Genomic DNA, 22,927 nt, shown 5'->3' with positions numbered 1-22,927 from the left:
ACGTGCGGTGGAGACTTCCGCCAAAACAAGACCAGACCATGGTGGGAGAGGCCAAAGGACTGGAGACCGATGAGTATGGTTTTTCCTTCACCTTCCCCTAGTACCTGCAAACTGAATGGGATTCTGGCTAACCCCATCCACACATTGCAGAAAAATATCCTCAGCGGACACGTTGCGACTTCAAAAAACGTTGCTTCTTTGGAAATCGCAGCATCTCAGCGTATATAGATATAAAGGAAGCAGAAAATGCGAGAAAAACCGTGATGCGTTTCCGCCACATTTTCGCATTTTTGGCTGCGTCTTGCGACATTTGGTCTTAGCCTAAGTTGATTGCGGCTTCCTAGTACGTAGCCCAGGATACTATACGGTACCATGATCAAGTACAACTTGTCCCACAAAATAGAAGCCCTCATACAGCTCTGTGAATGTGGTGGAAAATTGCAGTGTTCTGAAGGGGTTAATGTAGTCACAAGTGTGTGGGGTGTGCAATAGACAGTGCAGAGCGCCCTCCTCAGGGCTATGGCTGTATACACAGCAGGACGCAGACACTTGCATCACTTTCCCTCTCGTCCCATTGTTGCAGCCGCCGCCGCCGCCGCCGCCGTGTGTCTGTCCCTTTAAGTCAAGGGGCAGGTCCTGGAGGAAGTGACGGCCTGTGAGAGCCGCCGCCTGGGGGAGAACATCCCAAGATCTCAGTCCGGCCCGGGATAGTGTGAGCGGATGAGGAGGCGGCGGGCAGCGGGCGGCGGCTCCTCTCAGGACGGCTCACCCCACACTGCAGCACCGGCGGCCGCTCCCTCCGGGGTGAGTGAGTGAGTGCGGGCTCTGCACTGACAGTCTGCACGCCTGCGGCCACAGCTCCGACCATCCCCCCGACCCGATCTCATGTCACCCCCCGACCAGAGCCGGACTGATGTCCTGTACCGTCACGGGCGATCTGATCGCAGGGAAACTTATTGGACGATTTTGATTGGTTGTGATCACTTGACCACTGCATGGATAGGATAATGTGACGGTCACAGCCAGGAGATGATGGATGGATTATACTGCAAGCCAGTGAGCCTATAGCAGCTGCAGAACTACAAATCTCAGCATGCCCTGACAATTGGATGCTGGGATGTATAGTCTTACAATGCTTCATAGAGCTGGAGAGATGCGGACTGTCGGCATGCTGGGATTTGTAGTTTTACAATAACTGGATTTACACAGAATGTCAGGACATGCTGGGATTTTTAGTTGTTCAACGGCTGGCGCGCTGCAGACTGTCAGAGCATGCTGGGATTTGTAGTTGTGCGACATCAGGAGAGACTCGGGCTGTCAGGGCATGCTGGGATCTGTAGTTTTACAACATCTTGAGATTCTTGGACTTGCTGGGATTTGTAGTTTCATAACATCTTGAGATTCTCAGGCTGTCGGCATGCTGGGAGTTGTAGTTATGCAACACTCAGAGCGACAAGTTGTGAGGAAATGCTGCGATTTGTAGTCGTTCAACAGATGGAGCGCTGCAGACTGTCAGAGCATGCTGGGATTTGTAGTTGTGCAACATCGGGAGAGACTTGGGCTTGCTGGGATTTGTAGTTTCACAACATCTTGAGATTCTCAGCTGTCGGCAGGCTGGGATTTGTAGTTTTGCGACATCTTGAGATTCTTAGGCTGGCAGGGCATGCTGGGATTTGTAGTTTCACAACATCTGGAGAGTCTCGGGCTGTCACACCATGCCTGGAGCTGTAGTTTCGCAACAGTGGGAGAATGACAGACCGTCAGGGCACGCTTGGAGTTGCAGTCCACAACAGCTGGAATGTCACTTGCTGTCAGGGCATGCTGGGAGTTGTAGTTCATAACACCTGGGGTATCCCATGCCGTCAGGGAATTGTAGTTTGCAACGGAGGACTACTACTACGGACATGGCCACTCCTTGGTCCTAAATATCACTTACAGAGAGACATTGGACCTTTATCTATACAGTTGAATACTAGTGTTCCCTGTTATCAGCCAGGCTGGTGGAGATGATGGGGGTGACTGACAGTCTGAGATGGACCTTATTGACTTTGGTTCTGTAATGGTGTCTTAGTGGTGAATATGGCGGTGGGCGTTCTGTCCTGTCTTGTGTCAGCCCCTGAGCTGTCTCACGTACGCCCGTCCTTGTGTACTCGCACTTCCCTCTGTATGGTGTGACTCTGCTGCGCGAGTTCCTCTTCTCCCCGCACCGCCCTGACCCCTCTGTGTTTACTGTCAATATTGTCGCCTTTTCGTCTTTATTTTTCCACTTTTGTATTGTTTCCGCCATTGACACTTCTTCTTCCTCTTCTCTCCAGTTTTTCCCAGTACTACTAGAGTGGCGGCCCTGGCACCCTCTGCCCGGTGATGTGTCCTCTGGTATCAGCCAGACACTTCTTGTGGCTATTGTCTTTGCTGTGGTACTGTAGGATAAGCCTCGGGGAGCTGAAGGTCCGCGTCCGCCTCGAAGATGGTCAGGTAGCGGAGGAGAGCCTGCAGGCCGACAGCGAGAGGGACTGTATCACCCTGGAGTTTCGGAAGGCCGATGGTACTTTTATCACCTACCTGGCGGACTTCAAGCAGGTGAGTACTGGGCGAGGTGTGCGTGTCCCTATTTACAGTACAGCTTATTGGGGTGTTGGTTTTCCTAGATTAACCCTATTGTCAGTATACGCTGCTGTATACCCGTACCTTCTGTGGGCGCTGTTCACGAAGTCTGTGGCAAATGGGTGAAATCCTGAACGGATAGGCAATGTATAGTGAGTTAAGTTGTAGTTGCCATCATAGGAAAGGTGTGTTGTCTGGGACCCCCACCTATATGAGGTTCCCACGACTGCGGAGGCAGGTACCCCAAATGAGCACAAGCCTATCCATTGACTTCTATGGGAGTTGATCAGGTGAGAGTTCTTGGTTGTTTTTTGTGAATGGTGAGAGCGCCGCATATATCTACCCCTTCATTCATGGTGGCCGTTTTATCAGTCAGCGGAGGGGTCGGAGGACACTCGAGATAGGTGGGACCTGCATTGGTCAAACAGTTAATGCTATAGCCTGTGCATATGCTGTAAATGTCAAAGATCCGAATACTCCTTAAAGGACAAGAGATAAGTGTCTGATCACTGAGGGTCTGACCATCGGCTCCTCCAGTGATCAGGAGGACAGGGAGCCGAAAGGACCCCCAGCGTGCTTGTATGACCGACGCTCCATTCACTTCAATGGGGCTGTGGGTACTTCCAGAGATTACAAATCCCGGCAACCTAATAGTAGCTCCCAGGGGTCCATTCACAAGGACGCTGTGGGGGGGGGGGAACAACATTTGGTCCCCCCATTTGGAGGGACCCGTGTTCAGGCCTCCATTGACTGAACACTTTATCCCTTGGCGAATAAGAATAGGACCTCCCCTTTAAGACTAAATGCACACCACTGTATTTTTTGCAGTTTTTTTTTTCCACCATTGTGTGAATTTTTTTTTTTTTTTAATTACAACAAACCTCAAAAATCTGGTAGAAAAAAATAGTATGTGAAGGAAGTCTTATGGGTCACCAGCTAAGGGGCGCTTTATTCGGTTCCCTATATTTGTACTGTATGGACGGGTCAGAGGTTGAGTGTTTTGGGTTTTTTGGGGTTTTTTTGCCACCTACTGTAAATTTTCTGTACAGAATATCCTGGAAAAGCGCTGAATAGATTCACAGGACATAGCTGACATGGCCGCCCCCGTCTCTGAGGAAACCAACACAGTTATTGAGACATCAGTCTTGCTGCGAGTTGTAAAACCTGGTAGATCAGTCAGGGAGAAATAAGAGGTTTCCAACTCTCTGCAACCGAGGAAATCTCTAGAAGCCGTCTTATGTGCGATCCGGAGGTATACAAATCTTCTAGTACGGTATTTCCTAAATGGCCGACTGTTGTGGTTACTAAGAGGTATTGATCTCCATCTTTGAGGCAATCCAAGGAGTCTACAGAGAGTGTCCATCTTGGGATAAACACGGTGCGCCGGACTGTGGTTGTCAGGCAGTCATGTCACCCATACGGGAATTGCTTCTTTGCCGGCCTGATGTCCCATTTGCCGCTGGACTGATCGATATCAAAAGGGCCACGACTAATCCGACTAGGCCTCAAAGTGTGAGTTTCTGGTAAAAGGAGGAGCTCCGGGGTTAGGGACACAATGGTCACACAGGGGGGCAGTGGGGCAAATTTTGGCACCGAGAATGACGCGGGGAGCCACGTCACTCTAGCGTCAAGACCTGACTGTCGCGGCTGCGGCTCCGGAAAAAAAGCAGCCTGACGGTCTCCATAGACCACCATTGTGAGGGGGCAGATTATGACATGTATTACGCGCCATAATCTGTGCCCGTGTGAACGAGCCCTTAGTCACAATAGTTTACGCGTGCCAGTGATTTTTTTTTTTTTAAATTTTGGCAAGATTTTTTTACACACCTACACGACACTTTCGTAAGAGTTCAGAGGAACCTTTATAACTTTTTGGTACAGAAATAGAAACTTGAAATTCCTGCCATTCGCTCCTGGCTATGACAATACAGTCCTCGACTATGGAGGGAATTTATCAAGAGGGGAATTTTTTAAAGACAGTTTTGTTGGTCTTCGCTGACGCAATAAGCACCGATTGTATCAAAGGTTGTAAGATATTTCATCAATTGTGAGCATTGATAAGTCTAAGGCCTGTGGTGTTACTCCTCTTTGTACTACACCCCTTCACTGGAGTGAGATGGCGACAATTTCTGTGTCTTTTTTAATTTTTTTTTTTTTTTTAACGTTCTAGTATAGACAGATAACCAGATAAGCTTTTTTTGCTACCTGCTTTTTTGGTGTAAAAAAGTTACAAAATTTTGCGCGATTGAGCTGAAAAAAAAAAAGTTAGATATGGTAATACAGAGAGAGATGTATAAATTTTCTTTGCAACTTTTTAATGCCTAGAGCAGGGGTCCTCAAACTTTTTCAAAGGGGGCCAGTTCACCGTCCCTCAAACTATTGGAGGGCCAAAATATAGTTTAAAGGGATTCTACCACTAAAACACTTTTTTTTCTAGTTACCACGTCGGAATAGCCTTTAAAAAGGCTATTTGTCTCTTACCTGTAGAAGTGCTCTCCGCCGCGCCGTTCGTTCAAAATACCGGTTTGTACCGGTATGCTAATGAGTTCTCTCGCAGCGATGGGGGCGTCCCCATCGCAGGAGCAGCGATGGGGGCGTCCCCATTGCAGCTCGAAAACTCACCGCCTCTCCGGTCTTCGGTGTCCTCCCCTTGCCTCTTCAGCGTCTGTTGGACGCCTGCGCAGTATGCTCTCTGTTCGGCGAAGATTGCCGAACGTACTGCGCATGCGCGAAAGTTCGGTGCCCGCACTATGGCTGGGATCGCAATTTCGCGCATGCGCAGTACGTTCGGCAATCTTCGTCGAACAGAGCGTACTGCGCAGGCGTCCGACAGTACGCTGAAGAAGCAAAGGGAGGACACCGAAGACCAGAGAGGCGGCGCTGCGGTCAGTTTTCGAGCTGCAATGGGGACGCCCCCATCGCTGCTCCTGCGATGGGGACGCCCCCATCGCTGCGAGAGAACTCATTAGCATACCGGTACAAACCGGTATTTTGAACGAACGGCGCGGCGGAGAGCACTTCCACAGGTAAGAGACGAATAGCCTTTTTAAAGGCTATTCCGACGTGGTAACTAGAAAAAAAAGTGTTTTAGTGGTAGAATCCCTTTAAAAAAAATTTAAGATTATATGCTCCACAGTAGCGCCACCCACAGTATTATACGCTCCACAGCAGGCCCCAACCCACAGTATTATATGCTGCACAGTATGGCCTTTCTATACACAGTATTATATGCTCCTCAGTACACTCCCCGTGCTGTATTATATACTCCTAAGTACATCTCCCCCCCACAGTATTCTATGCTCCTCAGTACACACCCCCACACAGTATTATATGCTCCTCAGTACACCCCCCCACACTATTATATGCTCCTCAGTACACCCCCACACTGTATTATATGCTCCTCAGTACACACCCCCACACAGTATTATATGCTCCTCAGTACACACCCCCACACTGTATTATATGCTCCTCAGTACACACCCCCACACTGTATTATATGCTCCTCCGTACACACCCCCACACCGTATTATATGCTCCTCAGTACACACCCCCACACAGTATTATATGCTCTTCAGTACACCCCCCCACACAGTATTATATGCTCCTCAGTACACACCCCCACACAGTATTATATGCTCCTCAGTACACACCCCCACACAGTATTATATGCTCCTCAGTACGGCCTTTCCATATACAGTATTATATGCTCCTCAGTACGGCCTTTCCATATACAGTATTATATGCTCCTCAGTACGCCTCTCCCCAGTATTATATACTCCTCCGTACACCCCCACACAGTATTATATACTCCTCAGTACACCCCCACACTGTATTATATGCTCCTGTTGTTTGAATCTGCTGAGTCAAGTCCTTGTCTTGCAGATTTGCTGCAGCATGTAGATCTGCTAATGTGAACTTGGCCTGCACCTTTCTCACCACAGATCTATTCATCAGTCTGGAGAGCGGCTGTCTAGCTGACACCCCATGTGTCATCGCCCTAGGGTTGTCATCTTCTATTTAGTTTGTAAAATATAAGTTGCCCGGGCCTTTAAGTGCCTTTGTTACTCCCAACTTGCTGCAGCTTAACTTTTTTTTCCTATTATCATTATGTGTCTCTACCCCACCCGAAGGGAAGAAGCTCTTTCATGTAACGCAGTTATTTTCTAGGCAGCGTCTTATCATCATGTGTTATCACCAGACTATTTTTACTTTTCCGGTCTCCCCCGGTATAGACGGGGGCACTGAGCACTTTTCTGGTGGTTCGCTGGAGATCTTTGTGCATGGAAGACATGAGTGAAGCGTCGCTATTGTAACGCGCTGTGTCCTACATAGTGTGTTCCTGTAGATGAATGGTCTGGATACACTTCTACGTGGCCACATCTGGTCTGCAGATGCATCTCCGCTTGTCTGAGACGTCTCATTTAGACCAGATTGTTGCTCGGGGCTTGTTGTTTGCAGGAGGGAAAAAAAAAAAATCTTGTGTTTAGACAGTCAATGGGATCTGCCCTCACTGTCTGTGTTAGACTACATTGTGGCTTAGATTGGAAAATTTTAGCCGTAGCGCCGCCATGTACATGAACAGGGAAGGAAAACAACTGCTGTTTCATGTGATGGAGATGAGGTTGCGAGTTTTGTCATGTTCTGTAATTGCAAAAATTTTAGCAAAATTTTATAGCGGAATATATAAAGAAAAAAAAAAAAAAAATATATATATATATATATATATATATATATATATATATATATAATAAAGGGTTAATCTATCCAAGTCAGTCAGTCATCTAGCCCAGTCCGTGTCACGTCAGTGGGATTCCGAGTTCCCAGTCGTCTTTGTATACTTAGATTTACACTAGCACCGTGATCGCCATCGTTCGGTTCCGCCGGGGGACCCAAATAACGGTCGGAACGATAAAACTGTAGTTGACTATAATGGGGTTCACCAAAAGCGCTGGAGAACAAAGACCTCCGTGCAGGACTTTTCTCTCCGGCGGTTTTCCAATGGAGACTCCGGCGCAGACGTGAACCCAGCCTGAATTGGTAAAGCCAATATTGTATACTTGTTTGGGGCCCCACTGCTGGGGTATCCAGTGATCACTTGATGGTTTGGCTCCTCACTTTATGTGCGGGAGGTTCAGCGTCAGGGTGGTCACTGACGCATCCCACCACTCCATATTGTATTATTCCTAGTGGTTTCTGTTGGCCGTATACATATGTATGAAGTGTCGGGGTGCATGTGTGACCATCCCTCCTCATCGTTGTAAAGTAAGGAGCAATGGTGGGCACAGCCCCCTCATTCTAGTAACTGGTGGGGATCCCAATGGTGGGACCCAAACAGTAAGACTTTATCACCTTACAGTATATACATATATGAATCTTCTTATTTTACCGCCGTACAATCTATAGCAACCATATCAGTGCGATCTGTAGGTGCCATAAAACATACAACATTTCCATAGGTTCAGCCCCAGACGAGAGAGGTTCCAACCACCGGCCATAGTTCAGCTCTTAATAACTTTTAATCACTGTCTTCATGAAGTCTTTGACCTGCTATGACCATGTTACCGGCATAAAATATTGTCTTTTTATGGTTTTATGGGCTGAGAAAATCTCTAAGCTTGGCTTTTCTCCAGTACTTTGGCTTGATCACCTTTTAAGACCAATTTTTATTCTGAAAACTAAGCAGCTTTGCAAATAGTTGTCTGAAAAATAGTGTCTGCGGTATTTATAATTTTTTGCAAGGTTTACTACAATTTTTCATCTGTTCGTATACACACCCGTTTTAGGCTTTGGTCTACGTGACCATGGCATCAGATGAAGCTCTTTGTGGATTATTTCGTGCACTATTAACACATTTCCTGAGTGTTTTGTCCCATCCATTTCAATAGGCCGGGTTGGATTCCCGCAATCCTCCTTCCTCCGATTATAGTATCTTGGCTGTGTCCTTGTCCTGCGATCATATTCCAGGTTACTATGAGCAGCCGGTGGCTCCTGCCCAGTTCAGGCTTTTGTGTCCTTATGTTTGTGCAGGTGAACAAACCTCAGATTTTGTCCTCGTCCGTTGTCCCCAGAACCTGAGCTCTTACCTTGGCACTGACGGCTGTTGCGAGGGGGCTCTGGTGTATTATAGAGACATCCAGCAGACTTATGGGTAGGAAAAACAAGTTTATTATGGCACTCTTAGTAATATTTTATATCCACTTGCTGACTATGCAGAGCGATAAGCTGTATATGGAGTGCTCCGGTCCAATGAATTTATGGCCATCTGTCCATAAAACCGTCCTATAGCGGGTGATCTATGTGCTACATTACTGATATCCCGCTGTAGATTAGGTTTTCCTCTATCGCCTTTATAACACATGACAAAATGTAATATGTAATATTAAAGGGGTATTCCAACAGTGGACTTTTATCACATCTGCAAGAAGTTGATAAATGTCTCATTATTGGGGACCCCACTGCTGGGTCACTACCGCAATAAGGGTCTTCTATGAGCTGTTTCTGTAATGGCGCTCGTTGAAATGAATGGGAGTCGAAAACCCTTGTGGCGGATTCTGGTGACAAAATTCCACCCTGTGAACCTATTGTATAAATCCCATAGACTGTAAATAGAGAAGCATCACACAGGCTTGACCTGCTTACCATGGGCATGCATTGAGGAGGAATGGTGGGGGGATTAGGACCCCTGTTCTAGTAACTGGTGGTCGGCCCTCCTGTGATCAGACCTTTGTCCATAAAGAAGTAATAAGTTATGATTGGGACAACGCAGTTATAGAGGAGAGCACAATGGACAACCCTGTTATAGAGGAGAGGACAATGGACAACTCAGTTATAGAGGGGAGCACAATGGACACCCCAGTTATAGAGGGGAGCACAATGGACAACCCAAGTTATAGAGGGGAGCACAATGGACAACCCAAGTTATAGAGGGGAGCACAATGGACAACCCAAGTTACAGAGGAGAGCACAATGGACACCCCAGTTATAGAGGAGAGGACAATGGACACCCCAGTTATAGAGGAGAGGACAATGGACACCCCAGTTATAGAGGAGAGGACAATGGACACCCCAGTTATAGAGGAGAGCACAATGGACACCTCAGTTATAGAGGAGAGCACAATGGACACCTCAGTTATAGAGGAGAGCATAATGGACATACCCGGTTATAGAGGAGAGCATAATGGGCAACCCAGTTATAGAGGAGAGCACAATGGACAACCCAGTTACAGAGGAGAGCACAATGGACACCCCAGTTATAGAGGAGAGCACAATGGACACCCCAGTTATAGAGGAGAGGACAATGGACACCCCAGTTATAGAGGAGAGGACAATGGACACCCCAGTTATAGAGGAGAGGACAATGGACACCCCAGTTATAGAGGAGAGGACAATGGACACCCCAGTTATAGAGGAGAGCACAATGGACACCTCAGTTATAGAGGAGAGCACAATGGACACCCCAGTTATAGAGGAGAGCACAATGGACACCTCAGTTATAGAGGAGAGCACAATGGACACCCCAGTTATAGAGGAGAGCACAATGGACACCTCAGTTATAGAGGAGAGCATAATGGACATACCCGGTTATAGAGGAGAGCACAATGCTGGAGATCCAGGAGTCAAATTTTATCAATAGGAGGTAGAAGAATTTCAGAAGGAAACAACGCTTGATCCGAAAATCAATGGCTCAAAGTCCTTTAGTAACACGTACCTTCAGCCTCACCAAATATACATGGTCACTGCCTGACACCTCTGACAGAGACTTATTTCCATGAGAACAAGAGAATGGACCTTGTTAAATTCCACCAAGCTGAGCCTATCAGGGAGAGAGAGCCTGGAAACCTCCATATATATGGTATTAGAAGTGTACTGGTATGACCAAAATCGGGATAGGCCTTAAATATATAATCGATAGGGGGACCCCTGGCTCCCAGACTGATCATAAGGATGGAGTCCCTTCCGAAGGCCATCCAATACTCAGTACGGGGCCGGAAGCAGAAAGCTCCATTTGTTGTGTAGCGGGCCGGACGCCTTCACTGCACCTCAGAACCCATTGAAGGTGTCGGGCCTACTATACATCAGAGGGAGCTTTCTACTTCCGGGACCATATTGTGTTCTGGATGGGCTCCTTCCAAATGGCCGGTCCAGGAAGTAGGTGTCAGCCCCTATCAATCCATATATTTATGACCTATCCTGGCCATCAACAAAATAAGCCGGGGCAACCCCTTTTCCGCAAGTCCATCAAGTCTAACCTATAATCTGACTGTTGATCCAGAAGTCAAAACCCCTAAGAGGAGGACTTACTCCATATTGGGGGAGAAGATCCCTCCCGGTTTTCCTATATAGCAGTAGGACTAATTCCCTTGATATGTATGGGCATCTTTAAGGTGGACGTAGACGTTACATAAATGGGGTGAAACACCTTATATCTTTTTCACGTACACATGTCTGTAAAGCGCTATAGAATGTGTTGGCGCCATACGAGTAATAGACATTATAATAATTAGGATTTATATATATATATATATATATATATGGAGTGATCTCTTCGTGGTGGTTGGGCCTCCCCAGAGACTAGTGATGGTCAAGGTGGATGTAACTGTGTCCACTGCGTGTCTGTGTTGTCAGTAGAGAATGGCGGTCAGGAATGTGCGGGGAGATGAAGTATGGGAACCTTCCAACTCCATTTGTGTTTAGAGAAGCGATTCATGCCTGCAGGCGACGTGCCACAGACAAGCAAGGAAAACAACTCCGCTCGTAACATCATGGGAAGCTCCGACTCAGGAAGCCGAGTGATCAAAGCCGGCCGTCCATTATGTGGCAGCGGGCGCCCCTATAGTTTGTTTGTCTTTACAGTGTCTTCTATGATTACAAAGTTTATGAGGCGTGCCCTGCGTAACGTGTCCTGGGTGTGAGCACATGGGGGCGCAGATATACACCGACAGGATTTGCTATAGTTATGGAGGCACGGGCATTGGAAAGGGTTTGGGATTGTCGAATATTTTCGTGTTTTCCCCAAATCTGAAGCTACAGCGGAATGGGTTGCAATTTTACAACCCTGGGCACACTTGAGGCGTAGCAGAAACGTATTGCTTTTTTTTCCCGCAGCGAGAGTTTTTCTCTGAGGATTTTCTTCTCTTACTAAACCTATTGGGAAACCGGCAGATATAATTGACTTATCTTTCTGAAACCCCCTCCGATCAGCTGTTTGAAGTAGTTGTGGGCTTCGGAAACGGCGCTACCCCTTCACCGGGCAATGTCACATGACCGGTTTGTAACTCAGTCTCTTTGATGTGAATGGGACTGAGCTGCAGTACCAAGTACAACCACTATACAATGTGTGGCGCTGTGCTTGGTATGCCATGAGGAGGCTGCAACTGCAAAGATCTGATCATGGGGGACCCCCACCGATCTGATATTGATGACCACAGCGATCAGAGGTTTACCAGTTCCTTTGTTGGACAACATTTGTAAGCTGAGCATATAAATGGCCACGTTTTGAGGGTGTGTGATGTGAGCATTAATACCTGTGGGTGCCATCAGTGCCCCTGAGCACCTGGAACCTGAATCCTTAATCCCAAAATTGGTGTCTAAACCTAAGGAAAGGCAGCTAAACAGAAGACGGACTCCTGAGTGGGATAATATTTCCAGCAGTGTTATTTCAGGTTGTTTTATTGCATGGTGGTGGGGGCATCCACAGGAAGTTCTGCACAAGGCACCACTTAAGCTTGTCCCTGGATAGATGTAGAGATTTTTCCCTTATCCGATGTACTTTAAGGAATGGAGTTTGTAATGAGAAATCAAATTCAGAATTTTCCGATTTCCCCTGGATGTGACCAGTGTTCCTCGTGGGAGGCTTACGACCTGCTTTAGCTATCTGTGAAACATTTTATGTCTGGTTTACAGTTTTGTGGGATTTTCCATTTGGCTTTTGACCTAGGGATGAATGATTCAGATTCCTGAGTGCTATTCCAGCAGTCACATTGTGAAGAATTGGGAAAAGCTTAAAGGGGACCTTTCCTGTCCTCACAGATCGGCGGTATTACATACTGCTGACAGTGTGCTGAATTCAGTATGTATGGTATATGCCCCCGCACTGATATATCGCTATATTCCCGCTGCCCTCGGCGTCTGTGATTTATGCCACCTGACCCTACTCTTCCATAGCCCTTTACTTTCGGAGGGTTCCTCACCGACCAGCGATGATGTTAGGCCGCCCAGCTTTCTAGCAGTATATAATACCGCCCGTGAAAGGCCCTCTTTAAAATATTGATAAGTATCTTATCCTAAGGATAGGTCTTCAATATCACATCGGTGAAGGGCCAATATTTGGCACCCCCACCGATCAGCAGTTCACAAACAATGGAGCAGGAAGCAGACAGCGCTGTTCTCTGTGTAGTGGTCAGACCAGGTACTGCAGATCATTCACTTGAATGTAAGCTAAGCTCTGGTCACTCAGTTCAGAGACTTCTTGTGAGGGTAGATCATGTATATGTGATCAGTGGGGGTCTTGCACTCGTACCCCGCAGATCAGCTGTTAAAAATAACATTTGACGTCCCCTTTTATAGCAGCAAGTGAATGGGGCTGAGCTGCAATGCCAAGCACAGCCACTATATGTCGGACACTGTGCTTAGTATCCTGTGCTTAGGCCTCTGTAGTCTCTTCAAACTGCTGATCGGTGGGGCCCCTGTTGTAGAGCCCCCTCCGCTCACATATTGATAGGTCATCAGTATATTCCAACGGGTTGAAAACCCCTTTACGCTTGGTTCATTAAAGGACCAGAACAACGGACAGGCGGACTGCTAAAATAGCGGTTACATATGGAGCTTGACGGACTCCATTGATTATAATGGGATCCGTCAGACGCCTGTTATTTGTACATTGAAAGCGGACGAAACAGGACTTTTTGCTCGGCGGACGTTGCAACGGGAACTCCGACACACACACGTGAACATAGCCTTAGTAACGTTAACCCTAACACTGCCAGTCATGCGTGTCTCGTAGCCTCTTGGCATGGTGTTTGTATATAACGTGGTCCTTCTCCTTACTGTATAAAGTGGCTTAACATGGGGCAGATCCGGGGCGGCGACCGCAGCTCTGTGAACATCTTGTGTACGTCTTTGAAGAAATCTTTGCTTTTTTTTTTTTTTCGTTGTGCTTGCTCGGCAGGTAAACACGCGGGGTATGAAGTGTATTTCCAGGTGTCTTACCTCAGCTATTTACAGGAATCGGAGCGCGAACTTCTGGGAAATTGGGACGTCCCCTTAGAGCTACATGATATGTTAGTAGCCGGTCTGTAAGCCGCAATCTCCAGATTTTACAGTCTGTATTGTGTTACCTTTATCTTACTTGGCTTTGCCTTTAGTTTAACGTGATCTTAAAGTGAACCTGTCTGTTTTACTGAGGTAAATGGAACAATTCATCATGATTGTTCCTATACCTCAGTAATGAACCGTCCCTCTGTTACTCCTCCTGGAAATGTATGAATAGGTAAAAGTTGCAGGTAATATAATGTGTCCATTAGAGAACCAGAACAAGAGACACACGGACCACTAAAATAGTGGACACCAATGGACCCCATTAACCATAATGGGGTCCGCAGCGCTTAGCGATTTTTGACGGTCATTGCGATGCAGATGTAAACCCAACCTTGGATTCTCCTCAACGTATAAACTCGCGGGTGATGATTTTACACAAGGGCAGAATAGACGGCAGGGGCGTCTATAAATTTACATTTTTGTAGGTTTTTTTTCTTTTTGATTTAAGTTTTACAGTAACTCTTAAATTTCACAATGTGGTTTTGCGATTCCGTTATAAACTTCTTATCATCACATCCGTTAGTGATCTGATATTTATCGTGCGAGGGCTGGGCAGTAAAATGAATGTTTTGCGGGTTTTTTGCAACTTATGGGTAATTCAGTCTTTATTCTCGATTTTCTTGTTTTTACTTAAACATGAAAAAAATGTTCTGTGCTCTGTCGGAGACTCCATGTATCATAGCGATGTCTGATGCTAGAAGTCCCTACCGTCCTGTGACTATATTGTCCTGTATGGTATATAGTACGGGTCAGTGGAGCCATTCGCAGCACGGTAGGTCACAATGGTGCAAAAAGTCTCCGTCTCCTAAATGGGTTTGGGTTGGGAATTCCGACCAATTTATGGATTGGATTTTTCGGCGCATTTTTCCTTGTTGTTTCTGAGGACCTAAAGATAACTTGTCCAAAAACGGAGCCATGTATACTGGGTATACAACCGGAAGCAGTCCAGGCGCCATCACTACACAGTACAGACTGGAAGCTCCGTACACTGTATACAGCTCCGGTCCGTACAGTGTAATGGTGATGCCCAAAACTGCAGCCCCGCTCTCGTTCACTTGAATAGGAACTGAGCCGTGTCCAGATATAGACCTAGTATACGACTTCTAGTGGCCAAAATCGGGACAGGGTCCAGTTGTTGGGATCCTGACTGATAGGACATCATTATCAGTGATCTTCAGGCCTTGGACGACCCCTGTAGTGAATTTAGAGGAGCTTTACTGCTTCCGACTGATCCTAGCTGTCACCAGGAGTCAGGCTGTGAAAAAATAGAGGAGTCGGTGTTTCGGCCTACTCACTCCACAACCCTGATCCTCCATGACGGCGTGGCGGTCACGCTGCCGCTGAGCACTTGCGCTCGGTTCTGTCCAATAATAGAGATCAATAGGATCAGTGGAAATGTGTGACCAGCAGGACCCTGTTGTGGTGATCGGTGGGACCTTCAGACCCTCACCCACCATGGAGAGGTGATGACTTGTTATGGTAGGACAAAGCTTCTCATTTTTCTCTGAAGAGCTGGAGAACTTCTTGAGATTTCTCCTTGAGCGTTGAGGTTCTTCTGAACCCGTTTTGACCTTTTTATTGCAGCCTTTTCTTTGGAACGGCCTTCTATACTGGGACGATGTAGGTGGATTGACATTGGATTAGGTTTCTCTCTTTATGATGTGGCAGGAACTCTCCCTCACAGGCTTGTGACTCAGCTTGAACTTTTGTCTGGAAAGCTGGCGTGGCTTCTCCTCATCTCCACATCTCGGGCTGTGCGTTCTGCAGGTCGCTGTCTTGTTTTCCTCGCCCTCTCCTCCACCCACGTTGTATTTGTGTGTCATTTTCCCCATTCTCCTGTGTATTAGAAAGTTTTGGGTAGAAGGTACGGACATGGGAATCTCCTCAGCAGACTGTAGACTTGTCCTGGGCTCCTCCGCTCCTCCACCGAGGTCACACGGAGAAGCTCAGCTTTTCCTGCCAGATTTTTCAAGAAGAGGATAACGTGATCTGAGGACATGGGCGGCAGGAGGCTCGATGTGCGGATTCCTGGGGCTATTGTTCTGTAACCGGATACTGAAGAGGAAAAAAAAACTCGTTTCTGGCTTCTCCTTTTAGACATAGATGGAGATTTAGATAAAATGTTCACATCTCGCCGGGGTGATTCACGCTGATTTTCTTCCCTGGAGCATGTGGTTTCCTGATATTACTAATCATGTATACACGTACAACCTGGGGCCCCACATTGTCATCATATATAGCGTGCAGTAGCATGGACAGTTACATTAGGTTTACACTAGCGTCGCCTCTCCGTTGCTCTGATCCGTCAGAGGCGGATCGCTAAAATAGAAGGAATACACAAACCGCTTTGACTATAATGGCTGCTGGGTACCTGCCACTTTAAAACCCTGAGGGCTAGTTCACGCAGGGCTAGTGACTGCGTATTTTGGTCCTGATTTCGGGCAGGAAGCCGCGTCAGAATAGGTCCAAAATGTGATGGGCCTAGTCTGGAGTGTGCAGTCGCGAGGCGGACTTGATCAGCCGCGGAATCCGCCTGAAGAAAGGGCACCTCGCTTCTTTTTTTGCGCTAGCGGGAACACACTGCTAGCGCAAAAAAGAATGTTAGCGATCTACATAGACCTCTATTGTGAGGGGGCAGATTTTGAGGTCAAACCCCACCCCTTCTTGTCCCGTGAATGAGCCCTGACTTTGTGATGAAGATGTGAACTTGCCCTTATGGGGCCTTGACATGGAGCTTACAGAAGTCTATGTGAGCAGGGCAGTCGGTCAGACTTCCTCCAACTCCTCTGTTTTTCCCCAGCCCGACTCTGACCCCTTTTATACATTGAACAGCATTCAGGATCTTATCCAGTGATCAGGAAAACAGGGATCCGCAAGTTCCCCGTATGACCGTTCTCATGGGACACTTGCAAGCCCTGTTCTCATGACCACTGGGGTCACAGGGCTTATTCCCAATCCTATAAGAAATATTAACTTTCTGGGCCCCTTCTGGCCACTATTCTTTAATTTTTTTTCAAGGATATCTAAAATTATAATGGTAGGAGGACGAAGCAAGGACAGTGACATACTATGTGGTTACAGGATCTAGGATACCACATGGGTGCTAACGCAGGCGTAGTATATAGATAAGTATTGCCGATGATCGCAATAAGATATTCCTATAAATTAAGTCTATAATTTGAGGATTTTCGTTTGTGAAGGCAAAAAAAGGCCAAAATTCGTCTACTCTGTGTGTATTCGTGTGTCTATTGATAAAGGGTTAAAGGAGTGGCAATGGTATGTTATATCCTATTCACTGGATAGGGGGATATTTCTAGATCAGTGGGGATCGGAACGGTTGGGATCTGATCACTAGCATAAGGGGACCTTAGTCCCAATATCAGAATGGAGTGGTGGCCGCGCATGCGCACTGCTGCCCCATTTATCTCTATGGGACTACCATAAAGAAGACGATTGCAGCCGCTCCTTTAAAACATGGGGATGTACACCATGATCGATGGTTGTCCCAGTGTTCAGACCCCCACTGGTCTAACTTTTGTGTAAAACTATCCCTCCCCTTTAAATCGTCTTGAAAAGGTATCCAAGACTTTTCTAGTGAGTGTGTATATAGCTTATTCTGCCAAATTCAGCCTCCGCTCGGCGGTCAGGACTAGGCTACAAATTACAGGCTGGGGATGGATTGTTTTCCCTTTTTTGGGTCTAGATGTCTCAGTACTGTATTAAGACTCTCCCCTGACTCACAGCGACTCTTTCATTGTCTTTTCAGGAGGTGAAGATTTTTCGGATCCTGATTTTGGGGGAATTAGAGCGAGGACAAAGCCAGTTTCAAGCTCTTTGTTTCATTACTCAGCTTCAGAATAATGAGATCATCCCCAGCGAGTCTATGGCCAAGCTGCGACAGGTAAGGCTATTACACAATTACCCTGACGCAAGAGCGCCCTCCGGCCATGGTCATAGAAGACCGGATTGCTTAGTCTACTCATCCTCCATTAGAAAGTTCTCAAGCCAGACGGGCTTCGCCTGAATTAAAGGGAATGTGTCATCGCAAAATGACCCATTGTTGAAAATGGTCCACATAAAGTGAGTAGTGATCTCTACAGAACAGGAAGTGTCCATTGTGAAACTTAGAGTGAAAACTGAATATATAAATCTTGTAGTTTTCAGTCTAAGCTTCGTCTTCCTGTTCTGTAGAGATCACTTCTCAGCAGTCATCTCCTTATTATCAATGGCAGGATTATGATGATGGCTTGCACCCATTTATAGATAACAGGATCCACTAATCACGTTATACTGGTCGCTGCTGCCTTCTTCCATCTCTCTCCAAAAAGGCACAGGTCACAAAGCATGCCCACAACACTCTCCCATGGCAGTCAATGATCATCTCCACTCCTGTGCGCCAATATCGATTTCAGGTTCTATATTAAATATCCAATACTCTGGCGGCTTAACAAACACCCCCACACTAACCCTTCACTAACCTTCAACCCCTCCAATTTAACAATGCGGACATCCCCGTAGGGTTAGTAGGTTGTGTACTATGTGCGGTGTTTTGTTACTTATGTTTTGCAAGGAGTTGTACGGTACGGAGATATTGAGCGCTGTACAAATAACATCTGACCCCGTTCTACATTCAGGAAATTGTGTGTCTCAATAGTTTCTTGACAACGTACGGGGCCCTACATTAAGACATTCTTAAGTTAATGAAGAATTGCTGCTATTTCCTGTTCCAGCTGATATCTATGTGTAGGGGGATTGGGGCGGTCACTGCTACATGGAGCCTCAGAGATGACCCGTCTTTCGTAGAATCACATGACTTTGGATCGTCCAAGTATTTTTATATGAGAACAGCCACAACGTTATCCTGCACACCTTAGACTTAGAATGGGAAGGAGTCAAGCTCTATCCCTTGTCCAGTTTCTCGGGGCAGAAGACGGAAACCCACCTGATTGGCTAAAGCGGAGACCAGGCGCATGGGTGAACCCGCCCTAACAGTGTCTTTCCTTATCTTGCTTTCACCTTATACAAAATGACATTATCAGTGTGACCTGTTTTTTTACTAGCATGGGTTGCTGTGCAATCAGGAGGCCTCTCTATTAAGCGCTACCATGTGATCCCAGACTCATCAAAGTCATTCTCCCTGTTTTATTTGCCCTATATTTTCTGTCAAAATACATCCCCTGCCTGTCACCTAATCTGCTGCCTATAGCCCCCTCCTCACAGTTAGGTCACCATGCTACCTTTATCTTCCCTAGTGTTATCAGCAGCCATTGGTGCAGCTTCCAGGACCTTTGGTAACATCAGCCTCACAGTTTAAAGTCCTTTGTAGGCCGGGGCCCCATGGGACGGAAACGCTGCGGGAAAAATTGCGGCGTTTTACAGTGCAAGCATAGGGGATGGGATTCGTGCGAATCCCATGCCCACTTTGCGGAAAAAGACGCAGTGCGGACACGCTGCGATTTGCAAAGCCGTTGCGGCTTTGCAAATCACAGCATGTCAATTATATGTACGGAAACGCTGGCGGCTTTCCCGTAGATATAATGTTAAGAGAAAGTCCGCAGAGGAAAACTCTGAACTTTCTCTTAAAAGTGCTGCGTAAAGAACCGAATGCGTTCACGCAGCGGTTCTTCCCGCAGCACTTTAGTGCTGTGTATACGGCCCGTGGGGCCTTAGTATCAGGAACACGACTTGCATGCAGGTTCTAGACATGGGTGACAACATCTGCAGTAACATATTTTGAATCTACTTGAAGCGTCCCATCTTATAATCACTTTTATTATTGGTGGGGGTCTGACCTCTTAAACCCCCATTCTCCTGAGACGGAAAAGGGGCAAAGCGCTGCGGCATCCCCTCTTAACCTGGTTTCCGTTTTTATATCGGCTGGGTTTATCAGCCTGAATGCAGATCAGCTAACCCGAACATCATGTATAAGTCAGTCCAGCTGAGCCGTGATCGGGCCGGTAAATCCGACCATACATGGACAGAGTTTCCCGATCCAAGTTTGGCCATGTGAAACCAGCCTCAGTTTGCCCTGCACGGTTTGCCGTGACCACCAGCTGTGAAGTCATCCACATTTATATGTGCTCAGTCCCAGGACAGTGACCAGAGCGCCACCATGTGGGGAAAAAAAACGGGACGCAGTGCTGTGTGCCCTTCTTACTCAGGATCAGTGGGGGCTAGAGATGAGCGAATAGTATTCGAATCTCTAGTTTCGAATACCTCGCTCCCATAGGAATGAATGGACGCGCCTGGCCGCTTAACCCCTTGTTGTTCGGCCGCTTCCATTCATTCCTATGGGAGCGAGGTATTCGAAACTACAGATTAGTATACTATTTGCTCATCTCTAGTGGGGACCCCAGACCAGATGAGTCTTTGTACTAGATATTGGCTTCAGTAACATATCCTGCAGCGCGACCGATCCTAGTTACATGCGGCTCAGTAAATCTGCAACGTGATACAAAATGCGGAGACGTAATAACACGCTCTTCTGTTTCTTCTAGAAAAATCCGCACACAGTGCGCCAGGCAGAAGACATGAGGGGATTTGAGAATTTGCAGATGGATGTAGCGGTTAATTTTACTAAAGGTGTCCAGCTGAGCTCCCACATCCACAACATCTGCTCCGAGGCCCGAGAGGCCATCTATACACGGCAGGAAGATGTGCGGGCATGGCTGAGGAAAGGTAAGGCAGAAGTCAAGGAGCCATTCTAGTGTAGTCGGGATTTACTGGAAATGTGATTGTCCCTCCTGTGGTGCTGGAGATCACCTGGGTCTGTGCCAGTCTTCACTGCCAGCCTCGCATTATTCCTGGCATACGTGTAAAAAAATGTAATTTGGTGTGTTCTTTTCCTTATACCAAGCATTTTTTTTTTCTTTCCCTGCATCTGTGTGATCCAGAGAGAGATCTCCCTATATTACCAGTATATTGTATGCTTAGAACATATAGTATTACATACAATATACTGCCACATGGGGAGCCCTATATACAATACATTCTGTAGGGCAGTACAATACTATATAGAGATCTCTCTATACAATACATTTATATAGGAACACCCGATCCACTTGTTGTGCTCCACAGAGTCAGTCCGCGTCGCTCCGGAGCTGCAAGAATGTGGCATTTTCTCAGGAGCGCAGACTGTCCAAACCTGATCGACTTGTCGTGCCCCGCACAGCGAGGCCACATGTCAGCATCACTCCAGAGCTGCGAGCAGCCGCCATTTTCTCCGGCTCGCACATTGTCCATCGGCCCGTCCACAGAATTCTGCGAACCTATCGGAGCCCGGCGGAAGGGCCTGGGATGACGTCATCTCAGGTCCTGCAGCGTAGCCGGAGCTTACATTCACCAGTAGCGATTGGTATTTCGGGGCATTTTCCAGCATATGAAGTAGCCTAGGTTTCCTTCCAGGTGACCATCTAGGTATATGTGAAATCTCCGCCAAATCCTTTTGGCCGTGATTGAGGAACAAACATCCAAACCCACATTTGTACTATTAGCAGGACATAGCACCATGTAGCATGAAGAGTCCATGTCATTCTCCTGTATTCATCTCCTTGGCTTATGTGTCTTCTCTCTTCCTTGTAAGGTGTCGATGGCTCCATGTTTGAGGTCCTTCCTCAGTCGTCGTCGTCGTCTCTTCCGTCGCTGCACCCCTGCAAGGTCTGCTCTCAGGACTGGAAAGCCTGCATCTGCTCCTACCGTCTAAGTCTGGAATGGATTCCCTGCAGCCTAAAATACTGTAAAACCCGGGATTCATCGGGCAAGACCACATCTTACAAGTGCGGCATTCGCAGTTGCCAGAAAGGCTACATCTTCCACTTCTACGTCACCCAGAAGCAGCTGTGTCTGTGGGACGAAGAGATCTAGACCTGCGGCCGCCCCCGTCACGGACTCTCTACACCAGCGTGCCCCTACATCTAATAGGACCACAACTTCTCGAGATCCAACAAGTACATTTGCCTTAAAGACGTTTTATACTGTGAAATTGTAGGATCTTCTAAGAAGTAGAACGACGCACATCTACCTTACACGTTGCTTTTCTCTTACCGCTGAGAAGAATCCGGCTCCTCTATAATAATTGCACAAAGACTGAACCGTCTCAGCGCCCCCCTCATGTGCCTTACCGCCAATATAATCTCCCCCCAAACCCCAGAAGAAGTACCAAGTCTAGATCTCCGCTAGGACACGACGGAGAAAACCAGTATTAAAGGAACTGTGAAGATCTGGAGATTATTTAACCCTTCCTTTGCCGGGCGGGCCAGTCATCTATTTTATGACCTATTTTTTTTGCTGGTCTGCTGGCAACCGCGGGTTAAATGTCGCAGATTCGCCTCGTGCCTTCTTCATTCTATATATTGTATTTTAATATAGTTCGGATATTTTTGTATGAAGATGCCTTTTTTTTGTTTTTGTTTTTTTTGTATCATCGCAAGTCCAGAAGAGAAAACCTTTTGAACAAAATATTTATCATTTGTGAGATGAATAAAATGATTTTTAATTGCAGATATTTCCTATTGTGTAAGACAGGGGTAGGCAACCTTTTTTTGCTCGGCATGCCGATTTCAATTCAACAAAATCAAACATAAGGTCCTCGGAGTGCCACGCAGTTTTTTTTTGTTGAAGATTTTGCTGCGTTTTTTTTTGATCCAAAGCCAAGAATGGCTTCAAAAGGAATGGGAATATACAAGAAGTTCTTATACTTCTCCCTTCTGTTTAATTCACTCCTGACTTTGGCTCATAAAAGCACAAAATCTGCAACAAAAACGCTGTGTCCGCAACGTTGGGCTTCATCCTTAGGGATCCTTCACACGGAGTTTACGCTCGCTCATTGTGAACGTAAAACTCGTCCAGAGTGAGCGGCGTAAAAAACAGATCCCATTGATTTCTATGGGTGCCGGCATACGCGCGTATCACATTGAAAGCAATAGGGTAAAAAGCCTCCCGTTGATTTCAATGGGGAGCGCGCATATATCGGCACCCATAGAAATCAATGGGATCTGTTTTTTACGCC

General features: G+C 46.9%; 1 protein-coding gene across 1 annotated transcript; it reads left to right on the top strand.

The window, feature by feature from the left end:
• Nucleotides 1–708: 708 nt before the first annotated feature.
• On the top strand, nt 709–22,351 carry OAF (out at first homolog). Its single transcript, XM_075278800.1, has 5 exons — nt 709–804; nt 2,316–2,580; nt 17,687–17,821; nt 20,418–20,598; nt 21,503–22,351. Exons 2-5 carry the CDS (start codon nt 2,365–2,367, stop codon nt 21,781–21,783), a joined length of 813 nt encoding a protein of 270 aa, XP_075134901.1. The 5' UTR covers nt 709–804; nt 2,316–2,364; the 3' UTR covers nt 21,784–22,351.
• The last annotated feature ends 576 nt before the right edge of the window (nt 22,352–22,927 follow it).

The sequence above is a fragment of the Leptodactylus fuscus genome, chromosome 6 (assembly GCF_031893055.1).
Source record: "Leptodactylus fuscus isolate aLepFus1 chromosome 6, aLepFus1.hap2, whole genome shotgun sequence".
NCBI lineage: Eukaryota > Metazoa > Chordata > Amphibia > Anura > Leptodactylidae > Leptodactylus > Leptodactylus fuscus.
The sequence above is the reverse complement of the archived record's forward strand: the minus strand, read 5'-3'. Positions and strand labels throughout refer to the sequence as shown.